Raw genomic sequence first — 23,566 nt, forward strand, 5'->3', positions numbered from 1 at the left:
TGGTTAGAATGGGGTAACTGGTTAATTCAAAAACCTTATTTTTTTGTGAGTTATCAGTGTATTAACATGCATGTAGTTATGTTATTGCTGACACTTGCTTTGAAGCTTTTGTTTTGCCTTGGAAAGAATGGAAACAGAGGTCTAATTACAGGATGTCCTGCATGTGTTTGGGTCCCAGAGAGGGGAACTCATGCATTCCTGAGCACTGATGCCAATGAGCTGTTATGTGAGAAGAGAACAGCCAAAGCAATGCTGGCATACCAAAAAAATTTAAATAAAATACTGACTCTTCAATGAAGCAACTTTTTTTTTCAGTGACCAAAAAGCTCAAGCACTGGAAAAATTGTTCACTAAAACTATGAGGTTTATTTGGTGGTTATAAACAGAGACATTGCTCCCTCTGAATAAAGCACTAGGTTAAAAGAACTCAAGTATGAGTTATGAGGTGAAATCAACGTTTGGAATGGTCAAATCAGCACGGGTCGTCGCATGCGTGACCGCAGGTGGTCGGGCAGCACTTCTGTTCAGCAGGACACTGGCCATCATGGTAACAATATTCAGCACACATTGGGGTTCCCCTCGGTAGGGCACATTGACCAGGCTTCACTGCATGAACACAGATATACAGCACAAAACCGTGAGCAGTTTTACACACTGGGCAAGTTGGGTTCTGTTTCGTTTCATGTTCATTAAAGTCCCCCAATGCCTGAACAGGGGTGAAAAAGGTCAATTCAGGTCATTTTTTGCCGTTGAGAGTACAAAAACTTAAACTTTATAATATAATGTACAATAAAATAATAAATTACAATTTAATAGTCAAATCTGTATAATAATATTAAAAAAGTATAAAATCCGTGAATGAAAAATCTGTCCCAAATAATATAATATAATATAATATAATATAATATAATATTATACAGTGAATGCGGAAAGTATTCATAGCGCTTCACTTTTTCCACATTTTTTGTTACAGCCTTATTCCAAAATGGATTAAATTAATTTATTTAAAGCAAAGTTCTACACACAAAACCCCAAAATGACAATGTGGAAAAAATATCTCTTGGAAATTGTTGCAAATTTATTAAAAAATAAAACCCCTGAAAAATCACATGCACTAAAGTATTCACAGCCTTTGCCATGAAACTCTAAATTGAGCTCAGGTACATTCTGTTTCCGCTGATCATTCTTAAGATGTTTCAGCAGCTTAATTGTCTTCACCTGTGGTAAATTCAGTTGATTGGACATGATTTGAAAAGACATGCACCTGTCTATATAAGGTCCCAGGGTTGACAGTGGATGTCAAAGCACAAACCAAGCATGAAGACAAAGGAATTGTCTGTAGACCTTCAAGACAGGATTGTCTCGAGACACAAGGCTGGGGAAGGTTACAGAAAGATTTCTGCTGTTCTGAAAGTTCCAATGTGCACAGTGGCCTCCATCATCCGTAAGTGGAAGATGTTTGGAACCACCAGGACTCCTCCTAGAGCTGGCCGGCCATCTAAGCTGAGTGATCCGGGGAGAAGGACCTTAGTCAGGGAGGTGATCAATAAGCCGCTGCTTACTCTGTCTGAGCGCTTTGGAGTGAATGCCAGGCGTTACGTTTGGAGAAAACCAGGCACCGCTCATCACCAGGCTAATACATCCCTACCGTGAAGCATGGTGGTGGCAGCATTATGCTGTGGGGATGTTTTTCAGCAACAGGAACTGGAAGACTAATCAGGATAGAAGGATAGAAGAAGGATAGAAGAACGATAAATGCAGAAATGTACAGAGACATCCTGAATAAAAACCTGCTTCAGAATGCTCTTGACCTCAGACTGGAGCAACGGTTCATGTTACAGCAGGACAATGACCCAATGATCCATGATCATGATGATTTTTCAGGTTTCTATTTTTAATAAATGTGCAACAATTTCAAAAAATCTGTTTTCACATTGTCATTATGGGAGTTTATGTGTAGAATTTTGAGGAAAAAAATGTATTGAATCTATTTTGGAATAAGGCTATAACATAAAAATGTGGAAAAAGTGAAGCGCTATGAATACTTATACCGGATGCACTGTATAACATAATATAATATAATATAATACAATACAATACAATACCTGTATATGGAGGTATACATTCATGTCCACATCCATTGCTGCAGCATTTCTCATTGCTGGGACAGTCGCTGTCATTGACACAGTACTCGGCACACACTCCTGCTCCAAATCTTCTGCGTGGACAAACTCCTGGCTTTGCTAAATCACACATACAACAGAAACTGCATCACTGACTGAAGAATAACTTGTTAATTTAGAATGCTGTTTAATATTATTGGACTATGCTTTACAAGAACATCTACCACAAAAGTACTTGTTCCTCAAAATGAAGCAATACACCAGGCTGTTTCATACTTAAGGTTTTTGTTTATTTTAACATCCTTGTCATACAGTTCTTTGATATTTATATAGACCATTTTGAGGAATGTAAACAAAAACAATTGTCTCAATGTCAAATCTGATCTTTATTTTGTATTTTCTATTGGATTTAATTCAGGTGATTGGCTGGGCCATTTCACAGCTTTGATTTTCTTTCTCTGAAGCCATTTGAGAGCATCCTTGGCTGTGTTTTGGATCATTGTCTTGCTGAAATGTCCACTCTGGTTTCATCTTCATCATCCTGATAATGTAGATGTTGGACTGAAGCAGCTTACATTCATTTACAATGACGAAGGGCAGAGAGTTGCTGAAGAACTACTGAGAGAGTTCAGCTGCTGTCTGGGATTTCACTGACTTTCTACACCTCCCTTTCTTCATGTGTTCAATACTTTTTCCCTGCGTAATTTTATTTTATTATGCATTACTTATTTTGTAAACTAATTAGTTTTGTTTTCTGTGCATATATGGATTTCTTTAGTTGTTAACAACATCAGGGGAAAATTTCAAGTCAACAGCACCTTAAGAAATATGTTTTCTGTAAAAAATGGTGACGTGTTCAATACTTATTTTTCTGCAGCATACTATGAATGTAAGTAGTATGAATGGAATTCAGATGTACTACATCCGCCATTGAATATCAAGTATATATATCCTATATGTGAACTTCAGAATCTCACCGAAAGTAGTAGGTCATTCTGGTATTTCTGGCATACAGTTTACTATGCATTCAGATATAGTACTTAACTCGCATACTGTTTTTAATGTACTATATGGTAGGAAAGTACGCGATTTTAGATGCAGCCATGTGTTTTCTTAACTTGCAGTGCATTTGAGCTCTCTTGGCCACCGTAGATCTCTGTATAACGCATATTAGATAGATACCAACTCGGCTGCTTTGTACGTCAGAGGAGAAATGGCCTCAATGGTCTCAAGTTTTTTCTTCCTTCACTTTCATCAATTGGGGAAGTTTGTTACTCGCTACTGGATCCACCGCATTGATGGATTTGCTCTTCAGCAGTGAAATTTAAACCACACTAAACTAAACTGAACTTCAACTCTGAAATCTAGACTGACACAGTTTAAATTTACTACAACTTCTATGTAAAGCTGCTTTGACACAATCTACATTGTAAAAGCACTATAGAAATAAAGATGGATGTTATTGTATACTGTTATTGTGTTGTACAATTGTTACGTAAAAGCTAAAATAAACTTTTTTGTTTTTACTTTATATTTTGAAATCACACAATCTTTTTTGATGACTGTTATTATAAAATTATACAAGAAGATTTGACAAAAATTCAATCAGAATGAGCCATAAGAAATCAAGATTGCTGCATCATTAGCTATTGATAATGTCCATTAGTGAAGTGTGTGTTGAATTAGACTTACTGAAAGCTGGCGGGACACACACAGCTCCACAGTCAAACACACAGCACTTGTGTCTTCCAGAACAGTCTCTGTCCGAAGCACATCCTCGACTGGATGGCACCACCGTCAGCTTCCCCGGACAGTGGAGGAGCACTGCACAAACACACAACATCATGATAAAACACTCCTTCAGCATCTGTCAGTCAGCAGATCTGCCGTATGTGTCTCACACACTTATCATATCAATATATCTCTCAGCTTCAAATGCAAAAGCACCTTAGATACACTGTAAACAATATCTGTTAAATAATAGTATTCCATATTTTGTGATTGACAAGGGATTTCCGTTCATTTACGGTTGTGAATTGCATTATGGGATGTTGATCTCTGCACTGTAGACTTTTGAAAATTCAACTCTACAGTTTAAACAAGTGACTTTTCTTGACATTTTAGTAGTTTGAAATAATGTGAAGTATAAGAAATAATATATAGAGAAATACGTTTGTAAAATAACAGAAAATGTACTGGTAGTTTATTGCAAGGGTTTTGTACCGTAATACTTAACCCCAACCCAGACAATATATCACTTTAAACTATTAAAAATGTTAATAAAAGTCAGTTTTTTTAACTTTTCAAGGTTAAAAGTTGTTGGATGAAAGATCAAGGTCTCATAAAAAACAAAAGCATAATCACTTATGGCAATCATGGCAAAAAATAAAAACATGAATGACAAAATATGGAAAACTACTAATTTACGGATATTTTGATACTGAAAAATATGTGATAATGATATTTTTCACGATATACCATTTCCCTAGAGAAATTATATTTATTTTAGCTTTATTTAAAGATGTATGATTTATTTATATAAAATGTTCATGATAAAATAAACAGGTAGAGCTATTTCTGCTCTAACTAAATTAATTCAGGCAAAAAAGAAACAATCCCAATGTGCAAATAATTAGACTTTAAAACATTACGAATGACCGAAAACCTTGGCAGATATTCTGATTATTATTCGCTGTTGGCTTTTTCCTCGTATACTGTACATATACACTTATGCCATTAGTATTAGTATAGCTCTCTGATCCAAGGCACTAGGTTTAATTTTAGGCCCGTCTAGCCAATAGCATAACAGCACTTACTGGAAAGAGGTGGGAATAAAAATAGTAAAGCCCTATCTGATTAGTCAAATTGTGTTGAACAACCTATGCATACAACAAACAAATGCTTGTATCTCTCTGCGATACTGATATTGCATTTACTATTATCACAACAACAATAATTTTCCAATATATTATATTGGTAATATATAGTAATCCGTGCAGGATAAGAAACTGATTACATGGATTGTGTAATCAGCTTTCAAACATGCAGTACTTGTAATTAGATTACTTTACATTTTATAATGCTCATTATCAGTTTACATTCACAAATTTTGAACTCAGTAGTGTAAAGTGATGTTTAATACACTCCATATGTATTTCTCTTACTTTGCATTTGTTTTATTATTAGTATGGTCCAAAATCAAAACTGTTTAAATGAGTCTGGGTCAAAAGTAATCTAAAAGTGCTCAAAAAGTAATTAGATTACATCATTTAAATTGAATGATGGTAGATTATGTTACAAATACAGTTTTCATTATGCAGTTTGTAAATATTAACTGACTACAGATTTGAGGTAATGTACTCAGCACTACTAGTAATATACTAATAGATAGTGGATATCAGTTAATATTTAATAAATGTACAGTTCTGACTATTTGTGTGGGTGCCTTAATGCTTTTGTGCCTTCCTGTTCATCAAATTCTTGTTACTTTCTAAATTATTAATTTCAACAAAAGCAAAGCCATTGCTATTTTTTGTAGCACTGGGATACTTTTATTTATTGTTTGAATTAACTTTATTTTTATATTCTGTTTTTTATTCTAATTTTCACAAGTTTTAATTTTTTTGATTCAAAAATGACAACTTTTTTGGCAACTAAATTACCATTTTAACATTTGTAACTTTAATAAAGAATCATTTTAATAAATTATTTACATCAGTAAAGACTTTTGCAGTGTTATTTTACATTAGATTATTCAAATTTTTTACCTGAATACAATCTGACTGCCCAGAAAACCATAAAACACAGTTTATTTCACTTTTTTCATAGCTTATTTGTATTTGCTTGCAATTTTATTACATTTTATGCATGATCACTTCCCTACAGAATCATGCCGATCATTCTAAATTAATACATTCTTTCTAATAGCAGTTTTCAAGTCATCCGGTGCAATTGTATATATATATTGCAATATTTATCGCAGAAAAATTAAATATCGCAAGGTCAGATTTTTCCAATATCATGCAACCCGAATATATACAGTGCTCAGCATAAATGAGTACACCCCATTTTGAAAATGAATATTTTTATCTATTTCTCAGTGGATATAGGTAAGGTATTTTGATGCATTTATACAAAACAGATATGTTTATGAAAATAATATTTTAGTCACCAAACATATTTAGAAATTAAAAAAGATAATACAATTAATTTCAAGCAAAATATTACAAAAAAAATAGAGCCTACAAAATTAACAATTTTTTTTTTATTTTTTTGCTTCTCTTGATTTTTCCCCTTTTTTAAATTTGTATTTAATATTTTTCTATAACATATATAACATTTTTGACCGTTATCGTAGGTTATTTTGTTAGATAAGCTCCAGATTTGGCTTCAGTACTGACTAATCTAATGTATATGGACATATATATTATTGTAGAGCTTCCTATTAAAAATATGAATTTAGAAGAAAGATTTGTGAGGGGTGTACTTATATATGTTGAGCACTGTATGTGTGTGTTTCAATTATTCTTGTTTATGTAAAGCACTTTGATGTCAGAATATGAAATCTGATATATAAACAGCCTTGCCTTGTGTATACTCTAGTTGTATTTTGGCTTAAAAGGTTTTTTGTTATTTGATTCGTTTTAGGTATATTTTCTGTTTATCTTATATTTTTGGATAGTTTTTATTTTTAGTTTCATAAATGACAAGACATTTTTTGCCATAAATGAAGTGTATTAAGTTTGTTTATATAATTTTCCTAACAGTAATTTGGGGTTTTCATTCATTAAAACTAACATAAAGTTTTAAATAAAAAGATAAAACTAATAACTGAGTTTTAAAAATAAAACTAAAAGAAAATTCTAAAAATGACATCTAATGAATTGACATAAATCTCACTTGTGTCGTTAAGTTGTGGAGCGGCGAGTGTTGAGTTCCAGCATCCAGACAGACACAGTAAAAACAGCGCGCTGAGCGAGCAGGAGAGCCGAGCTGTCATCATCCCGAGCCGCGAGCACACACCGTGGAGACCCGCTGCTGCTGGAGCCCGAGCTGGAGGGCGGAGAGAAACCCGGAGCCACAACTAAACAAAACTACAGTCTGGGTCAAATAATCCGCGGAGTCACGACACACATAACGTTACACGGTTCCGCTCTTCTATAAACACTTTAAAATAGTTTACCCACACCGCTGTACTGTTAAAGTCTTTTTAGAGTCTATGGTTAAAGTAGGAATTTATACTTACAAGTTGTTTTTATAGCTGTTTTTGAAATAGAAGAAATTTGTCAAATATAAGCAGAAAAGTTGTACAAAGACTTTCTCAGGACGACTACAAAAAAAAAACATAAATTGTAATCAGAGCCAATCGGATAACTGAGACTGAGAAGGGGAGTAAACTCTCAACCAATGGCGTGATTTGAGGGCGGGGCTATCTCTTAGCGGAGAACACAACACGCGGGCACATACGGGGATTGTTTGCAATAAATAAATAAATAAATAAATTTGTTGTTAATTGACTCACCCTCAAGCCGTTTTAGGTGACTTTTTCATCATATGACATTAAAGAAAGAAAAAAACTGCTGAAAATGTCTTTTACGGTTCATAAAATGACACTTTTGAGTAAAAAGAAAAACTTTTATTTCTATAATTACTCATTATTAATATTTCTAGAGCTCTCTGTGTTAAATATGATTGCACACCTGGAAGGTTTTTTGCCCTTCAAAGTGCTAGATATTGGCTACTTGCGTTTTATGGATTATAAAGAGCTTGTGTCAGCTAAAACTCTTTTTAAATGTTCTAGTGAAGAATAAAGCCACCCAAGTTTGAAGGGCCTTTTTTGAGTAAATTAAAAGCAAATATTACATTTTATTTATGGGTAAACTATAATCTTCATAAGGGGTTTTAAAGATTCAATGTGGTCTATTTTTGAAGCTTGTTTGCACAGAATTAAAAAACAAAAACATGTGATTGCTACTTTTCATCCACAAATCTGACTTTCTTTCGTGTAGTTGCTGTAGTTAACATCTCATAATCATGATTTTCCGTCAAAGAACTGACTTGCAACTGTGGTTTCGTTGTAATACAGAAACAAGAGGGAAAAGCCTGATAGGAAAAGTCAGAATTGTGGCAAAATGCCATCTTTGGTTTAAGAATAGAGGGAAAAAAGAAAGAAAATAACCGATATTTCCTCAGAGGACGGGATACATATTTGATATGCAATCTCAAATAACAGATATGGAACAAAATCAATGGCAAAAAATATTGAAATAAAAACCTGTCGAATAACTCTAACTGAAAAAAACAATACACTGAATTAACAAGTGCTTGCATTTTAATGGCATTAATTGCCAGGGTTTGTATTTTTATGTCCCGAAATGTAACATTTGCCGTTTATTTAAGCTGTGAATATTATAACTAAAATATTTCGCACACATTTTCATACGTAAATTCAATAATTCATAATGCTGCAAACTTTTCTATGACCACTAGATGGCAGACAAGAGGTTTATAAAAATAATATAAAGGCACTTTGAGTAGTGCTACAACAGAAAAACCTACCTGTGCGACCTTTATAAACAGTATTATGTGAGAGGCTAAATTAGAATGTAAAATATATATTGGGTGAAATGAAAATATTACATTTACAAAATTACAATAGTCAAAATGCATTAGGAAAAGAACTGAGAACATAATACAGTACAGTACAGTACAAATTGTAAATTCCTATTGCACTATAGAATAACTGTAAATTCAATAATTTATTCCAGTGATATAATGATGAGTTTTCAGCTTCATTACTCCAGTCTTCTGAGTTACATGATCCTTCAAAAATCACTTTAATATTATTTCATTATTATTGTGAGCAATATTAGTATTATTATTAATGGTAATGTTAATAAAGCAATAATGACTGGAGTAATAATTTTATCTGAAACTACATAAAATAAGAAAGCAGTTTATAAGAAAGCATATTTTAATAAATATTTAACAATTGAACATTATTTACATTTAATTAATGCCACCTTGATGAACAGAATAATTTCTTTAAAAAAAAAAACTGACCACAAACTTTTGATCGGTAGTGTAAATAGTTGATTGATTTACTGTGAATGAAACAGTAACTGAACAATTTAAGTGCATAAAATAATCTGAAATACAACATTTGAATAAAAAACACCCCAAAAACACAGTTAAAGGGGTGGTCCACAGTGTATTTTAAAGGCTTGGCTGTGTTTATAAGATGCAAAGCAATGTGTGCTCATGCTTCACTTGTAGAAAATCACGTTATTTTTTTCAGATATCTTAATTTGATTATACACAGCTACAGTACTCTGCTAAAATGAAAACCACTGTCATATTTCCTAGTTCCTCTGAAAGGCCCACCCTCAAAAGTCTCTGATTGGTCAGCTAACATAATGTGCTGTGATTGGCGGATTGGCTCCTTGCCACCAGGTCACACCTCTACAAACACATGCTTTTGTGCTGTGTAAACATCAGTATGTTTGCCTGATTCAGACAGAAAATGAAGAGCACACAGCTGAACCTTACGCCTGCTCTCTAAAATAAAATCTGACAAACGTCTTTCACATATTTTAAGCATGTGTAAGTAATATGAAGCGTTTACATATCTTTTGCGACTTTGTTATTTGAGATGTTGAACACACGGAACGCAGCCGCATAGAGAGACATTGCAGTGCTGCTGAAGATTGTGGCTTGCTGGATAAATATTAATCTGTTGCTAAATTAAACTTAGAAACTGCATGTAATTGATACATTTTAACAAATAAAAGAATTTACAGGTTGTTGCTCAAAATACACAGCTTCGTCTATTATGGTTGAAGCTGCTCCTTCTTTGAGTTTTCAGCCAATTCCAGCACTTAACCGGGAGAGATTCCGGAAGTTCTCCTTTGTCAAATGCTAGAGCTACATTTTAAATAATTCTCTGGAACATAATTAAAATTAAATTGTCAGCATTTTCTCTTTGTGTTGTGTCCTTTGAAAGCCCAAATACAGAAACAGAACAAGCTCTGTGAAAAGAGCAGTGTTTGAACGCCCTTTTAGCTTTCTCTGCTATAACATTACAGCACCTCTGGCCACGGCCCTTCGCTGCGCAGGGTGTGCGCGCGAGGTGAATATCTGTAACATGAAGGCAGAAGCCCTTGTGATTTCACTAGCCCGGATGTATTTTTTTGTAGTCCCCAAACTTCGTTCGCTGTAGGCTTTGCTAAGCTAACTCTGTAAAAGCCAATGTCTCTCTTTGCATTAAATTTTGAGTGTATTACATTCAGAGATGTTGTTCATGTTCACATACATTACACATCAACTAAAGTTTAAAATATGATATCATAGTGGACCACCCCTTTAAAAAATTTAAAGGCTTTTTAGTTTGCCAAAATACAAATGTAAAACATTTTGTGAAATTTGTAGGAAAGAAATCAGAGGACAGCTTTCAATTTGTGTCTTTAATGAATCAACTATACCCAACATCAGTAAATAAATACAATAAATATATTCAAGTTAATTAAACTTCAAATTTAGCTTCTAAAAGGGAAAGAAAAAGTAACATCTTTAACCAGAATACAAAACGATCCAAACTTCTGTGCAAGTAACAACAAGATTATATAAAAAGGCTCAGATGCTATAACTTGGATTTTTTAAATGATTAACTATGCAATATTGGTCAAATGATACATAATAAAAAAAAATTGTAATAAAAGCCCCTCGGGATAGTTGAAATTGTGTGGAAAAAAAAGTCCTAAAAATCTACAAGTATAGTGTTATTTTCATTTTCAAGCACTCTGAAGTCAATAACAAAAACATACAAAAGTTAAAAGTGTATTTTACAGCATCTCAAAGAGATAACATTACTATCTGCCAGCCTCTAATATAGCAGTATCTTGATATAATTCATTTATAATTTACATCCAAAGTGGAAATTCCCTTTAAGAATTCATACGGTATCATTTACCGAAAAGGCAGCAGAATGTAAATAGCACAGTTTAGAGTAAACAGCCTCGCTCAATGCTTTACACTCTCAATAATGTGTGCTGAAGTCAAGGCTGATGTGTAGTTTCTGTAGTTCAAGGAAGCTACTGAAGAATAAAACAAACACACACACACACACACACACATCTCTGTGAAACTAGTGACTGCTGAAAATATGGACTTGTGATTTAAATGTTGTGTCTAAATAAATGCCCACTCCCTTCCCTTATAGATCAGAAAAGGGGGGAAACACTTAACAAGTTTAGTTTATTAAACATTAGATATTGAATTGGGCATCATGAACTAATAAACTAGTTTATTGCTGCTTTTACTAGTGAATATGAACATTATACACATTAATTATTGTTGACTTGTTCATAGTTTGTTAATGTTACCTAATAAATGTGAACTGTTAGGAATTATACTATAAATGATCATGAACTTAAAGGTTATTACTAAATATCTATTTATATCATGCATAAATACATTTATTATTTAAATGTATTGATAACACTTTACAATAAGGTTGAATTAGTTCATTTATTTACTTGCATAAATAAACAATGATCGATACATTTATTACCGCATTTATTCATAATTATTATTATTAGTTAATGAAAATAAAGTTGTTCCTTGTCAGTTTAAAGCTGTAATCTTCACAAATATGATTTCTTTTTAAATAATGCATTATTAAATGTTGAACTATGATTAATAAATGCTGTACAATAATTGTTTATTCATGTGAGTAAATTCATTAACTAATGAAATCTTTTTTTATAAATTAAGACCAATTAATCTTGGAGTGATTGACGTATTGATATATATATTTTTTAAAAATCATTAAAATATGACAATTTTGAAAAGAAAACTTTAAGTATTTATTATTATTTCTAAAACCATCGAATAATTGTGTAGTGTGAACCATGAAGTCTTAATGTTTAAAAATGTTAAAGATTTTTATTGCATATTTAGACAACAGCTTCTTGTTATTAGTTTATAAATCAAATGCATTGACCTAAATATTTTTTTCTGAATTATTACTAATTCTCAAATGTCAATAATCTCTTATCTTCATTTAAATTTTTTTAAAATTGTGACCCCTAAAGAATAAATGTATAGATTTTTGTAAACAGTCAAGCCCGAAATTATTGATAGCTCTGGGGTACAATATATTTGAAAATATAAATCTGGAATTTTTAATGCTGAAATAATTCTGTTAGTCTATAATAAATATGTAATTAACTGATGTTTTTAAATATAACTTTTCTAAATTAAATTGAGGTCATAAAGTGAAAGTCACTTTACCTTTCAAATGAAAGGTGATAAAATACTGATTTTCTGAAAAAAAACCCTCCTTAAACAATATGAATTCGTGAAAGAAAACTTATGACATTTTATTATTAATAGTCAAAAAAATATGGAGCCAGATCAGTCTCAAAAATACTAAATTTACTAAATGAAATTCATACATGCACAGCACAATCGACATTTAGAAAATCCAATTTGTAAATCCAATTCATGAATTCACCAGTAAAAATCATATATATTTTCACCAAATGAGTTGGATTTGCATATGTATGAATCGTGTTTTGAATTTATGAATTGGATTAGTGCGTTTATATGAATTGTGTTTTGAATTTATGTATTGGATTAGTGCGTTTATATGAATTGTGTTTTGAATTTATGTATTGGATTAGTGCGTTTATATGAATTGTGTTTTGAATTTATGTATTGGATTAGTGCGTTTATATGAATTGTGTTTTGAATTTATGTATTGGATTTGTGCGTTTATATGAATTGTGTTTTGAATTTACGAATTGGATTTGTGCGTTTATATGAATTGTGTTTTGAATTTACGAATTGAATTTTTGTATTTTTGAATCGTGTTTTGAATTTATGAATTGGATTGGATTTGTGAACTTTGTTGTGATCTATGAATTGTGCTTTGTAAATATATTATTTTTGAGACTGATCTGGCACCATAAAAAAGTGCTTTGAAAAACAGTCATGCAGAGAGATATTTTATTTCCTTAAAAATATATAACTTATACTTAAATATCTTTATCTATTTCTCAGTTTATATAGATAATATATTTTGGTGCATTTGAACAAAACGGATTTATTGAACGGACATATAAAAACTGAGATTTTAGTCACGTAATATCTTTTCATTTCTAAAGATAATAAAAGATACTATAATAATAATAAAATAATATATAAATAATAATAAAAGATATTAAATAATAAGAAAACCTACAAAATTTCAACAAAGTTTTATCTATTTTACTTATTATATAGGTTTCTCATTTTCTCATTCTCAATTTTTTATTTCAATTTGTGCCCAACATAAGTTTGGGCTACTAATTTTTGGACTAAGTTTTTTTTTGTTAAATTACCTCTAGATCATGGGTCATAAACTCAGTTCCTGGAGGGCTGCACAGTATTGCTGCAAACACAGCTGATCCAACTAATCAAGACTACACTTTTAAGCAGGTGTGAGTTGGAGGTGGTTGGATCTAAACTCTGCAGAGCTGAGGATTTGTTCTAGATTCTATGCTATAGAAAATTTTCATTTAAATGAGAGAGTGAGAGGCCATTTAGAAAGTAACATCAACCAAAATAATAAATTAATTAAGTATTGCTCATAGTTCAGTTAAAAAAACCCAATTCATTAACTAATGTTACAGAACTGAATCTTAATTAGTGCCCCAAATAATAAAAAAAAGTCTAACAAATACTATAGAAAAGTGCCCGTGAAATGTATGCATTTAAAGTGATACATATTGTGCATTAAAAGAGTTAGTATCAATTCCACAGGTTTTTAGTAAACAACCATACATACATACAAAATATTGCTTTCAAAAGCATCCCTCATAACTATTAATACTAATATATATATATTTATAAAAACACTGGTTAATGCTTACAGGACATCTTCAGTTTTTTTAGCCCTGATCGGCCCTTCGCTATCCTCAATGCTCTCCTTAATAAGACACTCCTTTAGATTGGGCTGATTCCCGATATCAATCCCCTGCTCCTGGATCTCCTGCAGAAGAGCCTCCCAGCGCCTCTTATCCTTCGAGATCTTCCAGGACAGCCGGACGTTGGATTGAAGAAGCGGAACAAGCAATGGGTGCAACTGATGCTGCTGCAAAGCCTCCTGGGTAGGTGCTAAATCTTGCAACGCTCGATCGCAATGTTCCTGAGCCTCATTGAGCTGCTCTAGATCCTGGAAGCAGGTCACCAATGCGGACAGCGTGAAGAACCAGTGAACCCTCTGAAGCTGGTTGAGCTGGAGAAGCTGATGGCATCCCAATTTCTCCTGTAGCCGCAAGGAATTGAGAAGAGAGTGTAACGCATCTTGGTAGCGTCCCACTCGCATTAGCATCTGTCCCGCACGGAGGTCGCCCAGGTAGAAGAACTCCAGGAATGTCGGTGTGGTTCGCAGCTCTGGCAGGGAGTGAAGGTGAGTCAGGTATTGCTCAAAGGCCCGGCTGCGCTTGGCGATGGTCTCGGCGGCGAAATTTTTGCGCAGTTTTTTGCGTGGAAAGTAAACGCCATCCATGTCGTCCCCGTGACGGCGGCGCAATCGGCTGTGGAGACGTTCGAAGTCAGTGTAGCGGCGTGTGATGACAGCGGGGGTTTTGTCAAACGTCCCAGCGTGGATGACGTGAATTGTGTAGAGCTGGAGAAGATTACAAAAATATTACACATATTAAAATATATTATAATATTAAATGTAAACCCGGAAAAATAAATGTGAACTAAATTTGCGCAAAATTTTCTGATTCAAATACAAAAAAATATTTTTTTAACAATTGCTTGTCGCCACCTACTGGTGTAACTGTAAACAATCTAGATATTTCATTTTTTGTCATATGAGAATTATAAGACTTTTTTTACAATGTGGATGTAATGATTTAATGAATTTAGATTTTACTGCATTTTTGCCATCGCTACATTTTTATTTGTGAAACTGGAATGGAACAAACCTAACCTGGAATTTTCTAGCAAACCCCAAATCTAATAAGTTACACAAATTAACGAAATCTTTTCACAGAGTGTGTTTACATGCACAAAATAAGCAGAGAACTATCAAAAATGTGATCATTTTGAAAACTTTTTTTAATTTGATTAAATGCAAATCGGTAAACCGGCTACACAGGAAAAACACCATGTTACCATGAGATTCTAAACTTTGCATTGATGTCATAGCACAAACATTAGCATCAGTAGCTCAAAAAATGACATCAGGAAATCTGTCAGGAGCTTTGCTGTTGTATGTTATCACTTCTTTACAGTATCTACTAACCCAGCACTATTTTGATGATAATGATTCTGCATTCACTACATGAAAATCTGATTATAATCATATTGATATGTTAACACAAGCTCTGCAATTTTGCACTTCAGTCAAAAAAAGAACACATCTGATTTGTAAATACAGCATTTCATTAAGCTGCTTTACACAATAAAACAGGCAAAAAAACTGTTAGTGCTGTTTTCAATCATGATAGCTCTTCAATTTTTAACTATAACAAAGCTCTTAGCTTTCTTTTTAAATGCTTGATGTCAAAGTAATCTAACTATGAAAGATTTCTATATTAAAGACGTTGGAGCCTCAGATCAAGTTATTACATAATTTGAAGCTGTTTACCAGCAAAATTTTGCTTTTCTGGAAAGATTACTTAGCGAAACTCTTTGGAATTCCTCAAAATGCCCTAATTTTAGCCTGATTTCTTTCGAAATTTAGTCAGCAGTTTGTTCCTCAATTAAACTTGTAGTATATTGGGGCCTTAAGGGGTTAGTTCACAGATAAACATCAAATTCTATTATTATTTACTCTGCCTTATGAGAGTAATCAATGCTCTTGTGAATGTGCACCCTATACTGACATTGAAAAGAGGAATTTTTGGGTGAATTAACCCTTTATGCAATGTATACCTATGGCATGTTTTGAAAAAGATTTTGAAAACTCTTCTTTTCTCCCTAAATACGCAATGTTTCTATAAAATTATGTGCTGACCTTTTATTTGAAACGGTTTGTGTACTTACCACATACTTGGAGTTTGTCTCGTGCACAACACTGGCGTCAGTCACCTCAAAAATGAGTTTTTCAGGAATGCACCGAGTTCTTGAGCTTCGCCAGTTTTCTTGCAGTTGTCTGGTGAGAATGTTTGAGGACTTTGGAGAAGGACCTATTGGGCTGGTCTCTACAAACCGAAGACAAAATGAACTGCAAGTGAGAAACTTCAAGAGAAAAAAAAATGAAGTAAAAAGAAGAAGTGAAATCTAGCTGCAAATAGATTCTTGTAAAATAAGACTACTTAAAACACTATATCAAGTATGTTTAAGCTGAAAGAGAGCTCATTCCAAATTGTTTGATGTACTAAAATGAATTTGTCCAGATAAAGCTCGGTTCAGTTTGATTTCCTTCAACCTCTGCACTACGTCAGTCATCTGAAGTCATAATTGAAGCTCTGAAGTATCATTCATATTTAGATGAATGATACTTCTTTAGAAAAATTCGTTAGAATAATACTACTTTAGAAAAAAAGAAAAAACATTTCCATGTGCTGCTATATAAGGTGTCTGCCATTTTGGAACAGTCAAAGTGAACACTTGAAAGCAAGTAGGCAATGCCTTCGCATGTATATATCTGCGATAGACTTCAGCAGCTAAACTTGAACAATACAATAAAATGATGTCATTGTCATTAGCTCACACAACCAAGTCACAACAACCTATAACACAGAGTTATTGGTAGGGCTGTTCATTTAAAGTGTTTAAATTAATTAATTATGCAAAAAAAAAAAACTAAATTATAGTGTTAAAATTTTAAATGACCAAAAGAAGGCTGGATGGGATGGGCAGGGTGAGGTGGTGTATGGTTTATGTATTCAACTGTTTTGGACCTTCAGTTCTGTGCTCATGTTTACCAAATGGCTTTGATTTCAATCCTTTTTTACATGCAGAACAAACATAGTTCAAATCGGAGTTGTTTCATGAGTAAATTATGTGGAGGATAATCTAAAAGTTATTTTAAATAGCAGAAATATTTAGCAATGACCCCAGTTTTCGGAATTGTTGTGTATCATATGACACAGAAGATTGGGGTAATAATACTGAACATTCAACTTTAACATCAGAGGAATTAGGGCTGCAAGATATTGGAAAATTTGATTGGATGTTTTTTCTCTGCGATATATATGAATATAATTTCACAAGATGACTTTAGTAACTGTATTTGGAAAGATTTCATCATTTTACATTTATTGGGATGATTTTGTAGGGGCAGTGCATCTGCATAAAATATACAAAATAAAATAAAGCGCAGATGAAAACAATAGAACAAAGATTAAAAAAAATTAAATAAACAGTGCTTCAAGGTTTTTGGTGGGGTTTAACAGCATTGAGAAAATGAAACGCAAAAATTTAATTTAAAATAACACTGTAAAGTCTTTACAATATAATTAAATACAATTAATCTTTGTTAAAGTAACAAACATTCTCATTATTTGTGCCCAAATTATTTAAATTTGCTTGAAATCTTAGTCACATGCCTTAAAAAAATATTCAAATAAAAATATTTCACACTATTAGATTAGGTCATGTAATATTAATCCCAACTTGACATGGCAGATCATTCGATGAGACTCTTGCAGATTCACACATTGCAATATTGTTCAGCACTAATAGGAATTAATTACATAATAATTATTTTACAATAAGAGTTTAAACAGTTATATTAAGTTGCAAAAAAAAATGTTCACAACATTATTAGTTTACTGTATTTTGGTGCATTAAATAAACACCACCAAACTAATAACAAGAAACCTTTTTGATCATGATAACCAGCATACAGTATATTGATTTCTGTAGGATTGTGTCACACTGAAGACTGTAGTAATGATGCTGAGAATTTAGCTATTTAAAAACTAAGGCACACTAGTATTTACTATAGTTTTGAACAAATTACTTAAATAACAAATCTTACTGACCCCAAAATTCTGTTTAGTATTGAATAGGGCTGCATGATATTCTTTTACTCCAATATAAATTGCGATATGAATAGATTTCTCCAGATGACTTAAATATGTCTATTTGTGAAAATAATTCACAATTTTAGATTGATTGGGATGATTTTGTAAGGGAGCGTATCTACATAAATAATAATAAAAATGACATGCTAAACAGAGCAAAGACAACAAATGAAATAAAGAATAACAATTTATGATTTTATGGGGAGTCAAACAGCATTCAAGAACAGAAATTAAATAATCACATGTAAAACAACACTGTATGGCTTTGATTGTATAAATAATTAGATACTGTAAAATAAACCTTTAAGCTACAAAAGTTTAACTTATTGTGCCAAAATGTCTGACATTTGCTTGAAACGCTTACTGTCACAGGTCTTAAAAACAAATGCAAATAATAAACTTTTACGTTAAAGGTTAAACTATTAAATAACTTTACTATGTTTTGAACTGTAATCCCGACTGTGATTAATAATATTAAATCGCATATTGCAATATCAATGCTGAAACGATATATCATGCAGTCCTATCACAAAAAAAAAAAAAAAAAAGCATGACTAGGGCCAGACAGAATCTGCAGACTATTTCTGCTGAGAATTTAGTAAAAAATCTGCAGATTTACATTGAATGATTTAGGAGTATCATAACTAAAAACCTAATATGTGAATTAGTCAATAATATAATAAAAAACTGAATAAATATAAATTTACACAATTAAATAAATAGACTCAATGATGGGCTAAAAATCTGCAAAATCTGCTGATTTTTGTGCGCGCAGATTCCTTGTGGGCCTAATCATGACTACTCAATACTGTTGCAGGTCTGTCAAAAACATGTATTATCAATTTCAGATTTTTTTCAAACAGATGTTTTGTCATAGACTACACTGTAAAAAATGCTTGGTTCTAATCTATCGATTTGTGTTGGGACATAAAGAAATTAAGTTAACTTATTAGTTTTTACAAATTTAAGTGAACTGAACATAAAACAATTAAATTGTCCCCCAAAACCCTTCAAGAATAGTGTTGTTTCAGCTTATTTCAAATAAGTAGTTTGAACAAACAGCAAATGTCCTTTTTTGAGTATACCTGTGCTGCTACAAGCATTATCGATGGACTCTCCAAAAAAGTCAGAGTCGCTGTCTGGCCCTGACGCGTCCCCAGCGTCCTCTGAGTCCAAGACCCCATCACCCTCAAAGCACAGTGTCCCTCCAAGCCTGGCCGACACGCCGTCTATATCATCCTCAAGTTCAGAAGACTCTGGAAAATCATCCGTGCCCTGACAGTCCGACTCAGAAGAAAGTTCTCCCTCTTTAAACAGCGTACGCCGAAGTCTGTCAAATAGTTTAGAGGCCATCCCAGCTTTTCTCCAACCCTGGAGAGCACAAAACACACATGATCCCACCGCCACCTTGAGGAGCATTCCTGAATATAATTATTAGTATCGTTCATATCATGACATTTACTTATGGCTTTTAAAGTCCTGTAAAATCTACTGACTTAGGGCAGTAATGGAAATGCTGAAACCTCAAACCTCTGGTGGACTTTCATTGAGCTGTGAAACGAGAGCGCAACCAAAATATTTATTATTTATCGAGGGGTTTGGCGAAAAGAGCCTCACAATAGCATTGGATTTCTGTTATTTCCACGGAAGAGCAAGTAAAAACAGATGTCCTCTCTAGTGTTTATCATTGCAAGCATTTTAATTGGGTTACTCTGGGTATTATTAAAGAATCAAAAATCACACAAAACTGAAAACTTGGTTATCATTTACTCAAACTTTCCACAACTCTTTTTTTTTTTGGAGTTTCTCTTTTTCTGCTGAGCACAAAAAGAAGTTATTTTGAAAAATGTTCCAAAGACTTTTTTTATTTATATATTTTCATTTTGCTTTTGCAAAAGTTAACACTACAGAACATCAAAACTAAGCAACAAACAAATTAAAGTAAAACATACACACTAAAACTGCACGATATTGGAAAAATCTGACATCCCAATATTTTGTTTTGCTGCGATATATATTACGATATGATTAGAATTTCACCAAATGATTTGAATAGCTCTATTTGGAAAGATTTCATTAATTTAGATCAACTGGGGGGGATCAAGTCTTTTAGAATTATAAAATAAAATAAATTACAAGCATATATAAATATGACAGAGCAAAAGTAAAAGGTATTGTGCTTTATGGTTCTTTGGAGAGTCTAACCGAGTCTATTTAAATGGTAGCTATTTTATTTTTCAAGATTTAAGGCAAGTCTTGTGTGTCTCCAGAAGTTTCAGCTTAAAATATCAATCATATTTTATTGGAAACATGTGCTGTTAGGGCATTACAGCTGTTTTAGTTGACTGTGCCTTTAATGTAAATGAGCTGATTCTCCCTGCCCACCGTTCCCACATGCGTGTCGAAGCCACAGAGACCACGTAGCCTTTATGTAGATAAACAGCACAGTGACAGACAAAAATAAAATATGTATTTATTGTGGAGTTAATTCAAGCCTTTCTGCAACGATGAGTCACACACAAAATCGTTACAAAGTTTGCGGGAGGTCATGTGCACGCACACACACAGACACACGCACACAGCGTGCGTTTAGCTTTAAACTGTTTTTGCACAGCAAATGTGACAGGATACACATTAATATCAACTGCTGTATGGATATCTGTTATGGTAATGTACAAAATAAACCTGATTTAACATCCACAAACTAAGATTGGAGCTTCTTCTTTTATAATTGTACTGACATGTGGCTGTGGTGATGAATTACAGCAATTTTACTGTCTTTGTTACAAACATGCACCGTTCTAAAACATTTTTAACTTAATCTTGAGGTGCTGCTGATTACAGAGAGCTGAACAGATGTTTTAGTCCTGGTTGCTTTGCGCACATCCTTTCTTGTTTATATGATTATACGTGTTACTACGGAGACATGTTAATACGCATCTGTCAATCAATTTGGTGGGCGGGGAAACCGCACTCCTACGTCACGTTATGGTGGACCTTGAATCCTATTTTAACGTCAGGAAAAAAAAAAAAAAAAAACTTAGTGTTTCTATCACTCCAGTAAGACTAGGGACACACTATACCTACACACAGTTGTCCAAACAGCTTACAAAAGATGATTTTCATCATAGGTACCCTTTAAGTACAGCCAATTAAGAACCAAATGTAAAAAAAACATGGTCAACATTGAATAAATATATATTTTAATAATATTAACTTTATATTTCAATCTTAAATAATTTAATCCTGCGATGCACCTATTGCAGATACACATATTGCAGTATCGATGCTCAAATGATATATTGTTTAGCCCTAATACACACACAGTAAAGAAAAATAAATAAATTAAATAATAATAAATAAATAAAAAGGGAGGAGATACAGTATAAACCAACGGGGAAAAGTTATTTTGTCAAACCAAATCATGTGGTTTTTACATAATTCAAAAATGGACTCCAATTCTTTTTAAATAATTTAGCCTTTCCTCTCAAAGAATTGAGGTGATTGAAAAAAGAACAAAATGATTTAAGTTAATTGCTGTTTTCAATATTATGCATTTTCTTTGGGTTTATGTTAGGATATGTCAATGTACAAATGGTGAATTAACTACACAATATGTCGAAGACGCCAAAAGGATGAAAATTGTGTCATGTAGAGCTCATGTATGTCTCAGGTAAAAAGAAGAGATAAGTAAAAGAAGAAAGAAGTTGAAGTAATAAACGAATGTTATAAATGAGTTTTTACTGTAACAATTTCATTATAAAATGTAATGTAAAAATGTACCGTAATAGTTCATATAAAGCACCGGTTTCTAGTTGTTTTTAAATATTAATAAATAGATAAGGAAATTGCCTATGGCAACTAAATTTATCTTTTTTTTTTTTACCACTAGCCTCAATCAAGTTTGGTTTTTGGCCCTTCATAAGAAAAACTTTGGGCATCTCTGATTTACTTCAATGTCTTTCTACACGGTATGGCGTTAACATGTGTAATGCTGAATGAAGACCAACAGAAACTCTGAATGAACGTATTACGCACGGTTTCACATTCACTGGACATTTTCAGTTTCAAGCGTCTCCTCGTAACTCCCACGAGCACATTGCATTCATCACCGTTTCGTTATTCAGACATGAAGAAACTTGTGAAAACTCCAGAAAGGAGGGAGCGTCTGTGAATCTCTTTAGCTTGCTAACCGACGTGCTAATCGCGCTGAATCAGCAGCACTTACAAATAACATCGCAATAAGAAGAAATGTGGCTGAAAATATTTACATTTATTTCTTTAAAACGACCAAAACATTGTATAAGAAGCGATAGAAATATTCAAGCACAAAGTTTGAGGCTAACTCAGAACTTTTCTTGCTAACTGTGGCTAATATAACATTTATACTTTAAAGCTGATAGACAAACATTAAAATGTACGAATATCTAGACTTACCAGAGTTGCAGACCTCTAAACTACTTGAAATCAGTTCGTCATGTTGCAGGATAACTCATTTTCATGTGCTAAAGAGGAATAAGAGCGGTGTAAACAGACGGGAATCGCTGCTGACCATCACAAGTGGGCGGACACACAACGCTTCACAACGGCAAACACATTTATATATATATATATATATATATATATATATATATATATATATATATATATATATATATATATATATATATATATATATATATATATATATATATATATATATTAAAGTATACATTTTATTAACTATACATTTATTTTTATATTGAACTTGTACACTTTTGATTTGTGGGTTGAACTCTGAATTATTTAGTTTATCCTGACAGGTGCATAGTTTTAAATAGTTTTAGTAATAAACTGTTTAATGTGCATCGCTAAGATTATAAGAGAATATAATTGTAATTTTTACGTTAAAAGCATCGATGATATCAAATCATTAACAAAGGGGTGACATAACCTGCAAAAACAATAAACAAATCCCTGCATAAATAAAATAATAATAAAAAAACAAATAAATAAATAAATGAGTAAATAAATCCATAAATCCCTGCAAAAATAAAACAATAAATAAATAAATACATAAAGACCCAAATAAATAAAAAATGACTAAACAAATCCATAAATCCCTGCATAAATAAAACAATAAAACAATAAATAAATAAATAAATCTATAAATCCCTGCGTAAATAAAACAATAAATAAATAAATACGCAAATAAATGAGTAAACAAATCCATAAATCCCTGCATAAATAAAACAATAAAACAATAAATAAGTAAATAAATAAATAAATAAATCTATAAATCCCTGCGTAAATAAAACAATAAATAAATAAATACGCAAATAAATGAGTAAACAAATCCATAAATCCCTGCATAAATAAAACAATAAATAAATAAATATGCAAATAAATAAATAAATGAGTAAATAAATCCATAAA

At 32.4% G+C, this 23,566-nt stretch overlaps 1 protein-coding gene across 5 annotated transcripts; it reads right to left on the bottom strand.

Moving 5' to 3' along the window:
• Positions 1 to 343: 343 nt before the first annotated feature.
• On the bottom strand, positions 344 to 22,715 carry LOC130217528 (sorting nexin-21-like). Of its 5 annotated transcripts, XM_056449639.1 has the most exons (7): positions 22,589 to 22,715; positions 19,237 to 19,522; positions 16,164 to 16,321; positions 7,023 to 7,206; positions 3,816 to 3,947; positions 2,106 to 2,243; positions 344 to 606 (listed from the first exon to the last, which is right to left on the bottom strand). In XM_056449639.1, the coding sequence occupies exons 2-7, from the start codon at positions 19,502 to 19,504 to the stop codon at positions 473 to 475; spliced, it is 1,014 nt and encodes a 337-aa protein (XP_056305614.1). In that variant the 5' UTR covers positions 19,505 to 19,522; positions 22,589 to 22,715; the 3' UTR covers positions 344 to 472. The 5 variants fall into 5 exon arrangements, with proteins under 5 accessions (XP_056305614.1, XP_056305615.1, XP_056305617.1 ...); XM_056449640.1 differs by lacking the exons at positions 16,164 to 16,321; positions 19,237 to 19,522; positions 22,589 to 22,715 and adding an exon at positions 7,369 to 7,465 and having other exon boundaries at positions 7,023 to 7,175; XM_056449642.1 differs by lacking the exons at positions 16,164 to 16,321; positions 19,237 to 19,522; positions 22,589 to 22,715 and adding an exon at positions 7,369 to 7,464.
• Positions 22,716 to 23,566: the final 851 nt, after the last annotated feature.

This window comes from Danio aesculapii, chromosome 23, assembly GCF_903798145.1.
Source record: "Danio aesculapii chromosome 23, fDanAes4.1, whole genome shotgun sequence".
In the NCBI taxonomy this organism is placed as follows: Eukaryota; Metazoa; Chordata; class Actinopteri; order Cypriniformes; family Danionidae; genus Danio; species Danio aesculapii.